Source organism: Thamnophis elegans, chromosome 1, assembly GCF_009769535.1.
Source record: "Thamnophis elegans isolate rThaEle1 chromosome 1, rThaEle1.pri, whole genome shotgun sequence".
In the NCBI taxonomy this organism is placed as follows: domain Eukaryota; kingdom Metazoa; phylum Chordata; class Lepidosauria; order Squamata; family Colubridae; genus Thamnophis; species Thamnophis elegans.
The window spans coordinates 121,559,462-121,565,931 of record NC_045541.1 but is presented as its reverse complement, the minus strand read 5'-3'; the positions used below and the strand labels follow the sequence as shown (position 1 = coordinate 121,565,931).

Sequence of the window (6,470 nt, the reverse complement as noted above, 5' to 3'; positions counted from 1 at the left end):
AGCACAAGGCAGGCAAGCAGCAGGAAGAGTTCAAAGCATATGGAAGAGACATAATGTATGTTGTTACTGTTGTCAAGGTCCTAAAAGGAAGTGAAGAGATCATGCTGATGCTTAGAGATCCAGGAAAGAGCGTGGTCCTACCTGCAGGCCGGATTCCCATATGTTGCTGACCATCCAATACAAAGCTTCCCATGGGTTGACCTTCTGGACTATATGCTGCTCCTTGGCTCACTGAAGGATCAAGAAGAAAACCTGATTGTAGTCAAACGTGGACACAGAGGAAAAAGAAGAAAAGACATACCAAACAATCAGCAATTGTTCCAGTCTCAGTACTGAAACACTATATATAACATACTAGCTATCATGTTCAAAAACACTATTCTGCACTGATTGTATGATTAGAATTAAAAGAGAGTGCATGTTGTGTTGGATCACAACAACAACAACAGCACAACATCTAGAAATTTGGAATAATTTTCTTACCTTTATTGCAAGACAATATATTACATTGCTTCTGCTGGGGATTTACAGTTTGATTTGTATCTCACTGTGGTTGTTTGCACAGTAATTTAAAGTTATTACATTTTTAACATTTGTAAGTTTGATACTTATATCATTCCCTGTGTCTTTTGCACACACAAAAATATACCAAAGATGCTTGCTTTCTGCTTTCTTAAAATCGGCGTTAATTACTTTGATTTTTATTCTGCCACCTAGTTACGGAAAAGAAATTAACTGCTAGTGCTACTCATAAAGATTTTTCCCATAGGATTAATAACCTCTCCAGACCTTTAAAGTGAAGCAGCAGGCAAATCCCATCAAGTTACAGTCTGGTTATTACCACATGGAGAACTATTTTATCCAATAACTTAATTGTAGACAACTCTCAGAAAGTGAGAGATCCTTATAGTTTTAAACTTATATAATCACTGCTGTGGGAGAATATGCTGCCCAAATTTTCTTGGTAAAATATTATGGTGCACTGGTAACCAAAGGAAATAAAATTTATTTTTGCCACTATTGTAGCGTGCCTGGTATTAATTAGTAGCATATTGTGAATAGTCAAAGCAAATGAATAGATACAATGAGTTTTACAGCTAGCCTTACAGCAGGGAGAGTGATGCATGCACTGAGGAGTTATGGGTAGCAAGAAAATGAGATTGTCCTGCTGATTGGATGTAAAAAAAGCAATGAGCAATTCAAGTGCTCCCAGTCAAACAAACTGCTTGTGGCACTAGTACTTGTACCCAATTACTGATTCAGAGAGAAAATAAAAAGCCGTTTCAGTAGAGTCAGGGTGGGAAATCTCCAATTAGCACCAATTAGCGAAGTTGCTTCCTATAGCAGAATTCTGGGGACACAAGGAAAAAAAAATCTCCCAGAATGCCTATTGAAGCATTTATTTACCAGGTGAAGGGACTCCCAAAGAATAACTTGATGAGAATTTGTGCCTGTGGGACTTGAATACAGATACTATTTGAAACTTGCCTGCTCGATTTGACTGGTCAATCATAGGCTGTACTATTCTTCTTCTGGCATTAATAAACCTGAAACAAAAGACAAAGTATAGAAGTTTATTTGTTCACTGACTATTTAAAAAAAAATGATTAGAACACTTTAAAAAGCTGAAGAACAGCAGTGCAGAGGAACAATAAAATAAAATAAAATAAAATCCCACCTGAGAAAAGACTTTCAAATAACTTGCCAGGAGATTTGAAGCATTTTTTTAAAAAGTGTGCAACAGAATATTCAACTTCCACCCCTATTTCTAAATGCAAAATTATTCAATCAGCCAGAAATCTGGCTAAGACCGCAGAAGACTTATTTATTTTTCAGCCCTAGCAATTCAGCCACCATTGCAGCTGTCCATAAATGAGGACCAGACTTTACTATTCTGTGCTTTCACAAGGTATTGTTAGGTCAGCAAAGCCATCAATTAGGCTGTCTGAAGTTTTATCACCAGTGCAGGCAGCAGTAAGAGCAGGCAGAACCCCCGGCTCTTCTGCCACTCCTGCAGTTTCAGTCAGTAAAGTCAAGGGTCATTTGGAGGTCAGTGCCAGCTGGGGGCAACCTTTCCAGCAAGAGTGGGGCACCCAGGGCAGAGAGCACAGGGCACCTTCCAACCATAAACTCCAGCACCTTTCAACTTGACAGAAAGAGGGAGTTGCAGGTACATGTGTTTAATATTAGTCCTGAAATAACTTCTTCTCCAATCAGGTACCATAACTAAAGCAGCACTGCTTCATCTGAACATCAGGCAAACCCATTATTTAGGAAGGGAAGTCTGGATTTAATTTTGTGGATAATTCAAAAATAAATGCTTGCATATTTCCCCATTAAGTTAATGCACAACAACCCACATCAGTTAATCTTGGTTCAAGTTAACCCTGAGACAATGGTTCTTCACTTCAAAAAATTAATTGACTAGGTTACTCAATGTCATTATTTGCAAGGTACGTTTATTTTATTTTCTATTGTTTTGTGTATTTTCTTCACCTTTTACAGCACTTTAATAGTGATGTTTCAACAGATTTTTCTCCTCAAGACAAGGAACAAAGGCCCCAGTACTGCCAGTTTATTTTGACACTTATAAAAATACATTCTATAAGTAAGTTAAAAAGTAAATAACTAAAAAAATAAGAATTTCCTGGTTTTTTCATCCCATATCCATATGTACATTTTTTGGTTTAAGATGCACTCTTTCAGTGGTTTGTGGGATAGACTTATCAGATCTGGACTGCAAAACTCAGGATGACCACCAGATGGCACCTCTAGAGTTTGCAGCCCTGTTCTGACAGTTACATCTTGTATGCCACAAAAGCATACAAGATGGAGGATATGCAGTATGCCTAATATACTGCATTTTTCAATATCACCATTTTATAAATACAAAAGTGTGAGAGAGTTTTAACCTGTACGCCTGGTACAGAAAACACCAGGCTAGAAGCTTGGAGACTGAGTTCAAGTCTCACCTTAGATGCAAAGACAAAAGAACAACATTGGGCCAGCTACTCTCTTTCAGCTCTACCCTGTTTCCCCGAAAATAGGACAGGTTCTTATTTCCTTTTGACTCCCAAAATAAGCACTTGGCCTTATTTTCTGGGAGATCTTATTATTTTTGAGGTGCAGGAGGCAGCGAACCTGGTCACCTCATGGCTGCTGCTGTATTACAACATTTTCAGGGAGGGCTTATTTTCAGGAAACAGGGTAAGAAAAGATAATGATAAACTACTTCTAAACACCTTGCCAAGAAAGTTTCAGGGACTAGTTAACACTGATTCAAAAGAACCAAAAAAATAAAGCATCTCTAGCATTGGACAAGGTAAAAAGATGATGATGAATCTAAACCCCAAAATATTTTTTTAAAAAACAACACTAAACGTACCATAATTAATATGATTGTACCACATAGTTCCTTCCTGCTATGTTACATTAGCAGTTATAATTATGTGATATCTTAGAAAAAGTTGCACCCTAGATTTTAGGATTGTTTCATACAGCCCTGAATCCTCTGGCACTAAAATCCTACCCTTCAAGATACTGCGAATCAGCTGACTGAGGCATTCACCTCACTCTGTGTAATGGAAGGACTAGCGTTAGTATTTTAAGCTTCATCCAGTATTAGAAATGCAAATAAGCATGAACTTTAGGGTCTGTGTAACCCACTTGTGAATACTAAACATGTCCATTGTCTAATAGGACTTCTGTAAGAAGTAGTGCATACCACACACAAGTTTACAGAAATGTTCGACAAGCTTTAAATAAGGCCAGCATTTAATACAGATAAACTCATTTATCAAATCAGTTTGCTTGAACATGGACTGCAAATAACACTTCCACCATTTCAAATCCACTTTCCTGCAATATGTGTAGCATATATTAAATATTAATGCAAATATATTCTCCCATAAATACAATCATTTATTATATACCAAAATATATTCATATACAATATTAAAGGGCCTTCATTGGCACCACTCTCAAGGTTTCCAAGTGAAGCAGGTCTGCTTCAATTCCAAACTTTCTGCAGCCAGGCTTGAAGAGGGCTTCTATCTTGCTTGAATGAAAACAGAACTATTTGGTAATTATGAGCATTGATAAAGCGAGGATTTATCTAACTGCATGTCTGCCCTATTGTCAGAATGGGTCAGCAAACATTTCTAGAGGGATGCTGCCCTCTATTAATCCCACTCTCATCATCAAAGGGACCTCAGGACACTTTTTTCTGCTCCACTTCTGAAGTATACTTTTTCATGCTATATCACCTTGAGTACGCCTGTCCATTTGGGATAAAGCACTTCAATTCCTTACAAGCTAACACCTGGAATTCATTAGCTACTTCGCTGAGGCAGGGATGCTCTTCAAATTAGTCAGTGCTTACTATAGTCTCCAACATCTTCCAGATCTACCTTTAAAATTGCTGTAATAGTACAATGGCTTTTATATTTGTTTTCTAAGAGGAGGTTGCTAGTTTTGAAATCCAGCCTTTTTATGTTATTGTTCCCCAAGCTTCCTATTTGTTTTCTCTCTTTTTTCTTTTAAATATCTAGTGGGGCATGTTTTCATCAATTTTCTATTTAACTGAAGTAAAAGGGTTTCACATCACTCCCAAATAACTCCTAGATTGTTTGGGCTCTTTAGGGATTTAGGGTGATAATTTTCTATCTTGAATTATTAAAAAGATTTTGAAATGATACACTGCTGGACTTACTTTTTTTTTTTTTTTTTTTAAAGCATAGGTAACAATATAAACTCAGGGAAGAAAAAAAAGGCAAATTGCACATATTTCTGTTTGGCTGTAAACCAAAACACTTTTATTTTCTAGGCAAGGATTTTAACCATTATGCTGTTTTAGCACTGTTGGTATACAGTTGCCCTAAAATATAAGAGAAAGGAAAAGGGCAGTAATATTTTTTGTTGTTGTATATTTTGGAATTTCATCTTTGTATATATATAAATTCTATTTAACTTTTGATGTATGTATATATCTACATATTATATATGTAGATATACACACATGTGTGTAAAAGAATCTGTCTATCTCTACCCATGGAAAGGAAAATGAGGGCAATTGCTTTCCTGAAATAGAAATGGAAGGATGTAGTAGCCTACTGTCTGGACTGAATACCTTGGAAGTTGTTGCCAAAGTGTCTCAGTCAGGACAGGATTTTCTTATGATTGTTTATAGACAAGCAGGAAGGAGTACAGGACAGGAGCAGCTTTAAATCTGGGTATGCCTTAAGATTTCCAATCACAATTAAGAGTTATACCCTTATTCAAGTTTATGGAAGCAGAATTCCCCTTCAGCCTTGTTGTTCAATCTAGAAGGAATATGAACAGAAAAACTCTGTCAGGGCAGTGCACACAACTCCACCTCTTGGTCGAAGAAGATTCTCACTCATCAGGTAGCCTTGTCTGGAAGTTGAGTCATGGCAACTGGACTTCTTTCTTTTTGGTTCAAAACATTTTGCTGCTTACTTAAGACTGAAGAAGCTACTCGGACAAGCAGTGAAGTCCAGTTGCCATGACTCAACTTCCAGACAACTCTACATCTTCTATGTGTTTGTGTATGCCAGCTGGGACATGATATGGAAAAGGCAAGCATCTTCTACCTCAATTGTGTGTGGGTGGGTGGGGGGTTATTTATAATGAGTCAAAGGAAATTTTTGTTGAATAAAGTCTGCTTTTATGGTTCATTTTTATAGAGAGTGATTTCTGCCAATCTAGCTAAACAAAATATTCTGACTTGCATATTTCTATATTCCTTCAAAACAAAAACCTTTGCTAGTATTTTCCTTAGCTCCTTTCCAATAAGTTGCCACACTGACCAAACTGAAATTGACCTGAGCTTCTGCATCCAGCATGTCTTTTATCAGCTGAACCTAATGCCAAAAGAGATTAGCAGAAAAGCCCGATAAGACTGTTTTCTTTTCAATGAGCTTTTAATGATGTATGCAGATGGCAAGGTTTACAGAACTAAGGAAGCACATACTGTACTGGGATTGGTAACACACAACAGATTCTCCTCTACTTTACAGCCTTGCAGACCTTTGCCTCTTCAACTTTCATTCTTAAGCCAGTTCATAAGGTAAATTAAATTGTTTCCCCCCCCAGTTTTTATTTCATTTCCAACCACTTTTTATTATTTACATCTGGGGGTCCTCTTGTTTATATCCCCTTCCACTTCCTTGCAACTCTCTCTTACTCACAGAACTGCAATGCATTATGGTTCTTCATTCTCAGTAGGAGAACACTACTCTGCCTTCAAACAAATAATTAAGAGGAAGGTTAAAGGAGGTCACACAGAGGTCATATCTTTAGAAACTGGTCAGAGTGTATACATTAATTTAAAAAGAAGGCAACCTCCCAAGTTTCTTTCTCCCCCCACACACCCTTTAAAAAAAAAGGACATTTACACAATACAGAACACTCGGGCAATTCATAATCCTTTCACCAAAGAGATACAGGAC

General features: G+C 37.2%; 1 protein-coding gene across 1 annotated transcript in view; it reads right to left on the bottom strand.

The window, feature by feature from the left end:
* MEIS2 (Meis homeobox 2) overlaps window positions 1–6,470 on the bottom strand; it is a 240,206-nt gene that overhangs the window by 4,546 nt on the left and 229,190 nt on the right. Inside the window, 2 exon segments of the mRNA XM_032236234.1 lie at window positions 142–252; window positions 1,489–1,547. Of these exon segments, the coding sequence (XP_032092125.1) occupies window positions 142–252; window positions 1,489–1,547 (170 nt within the window).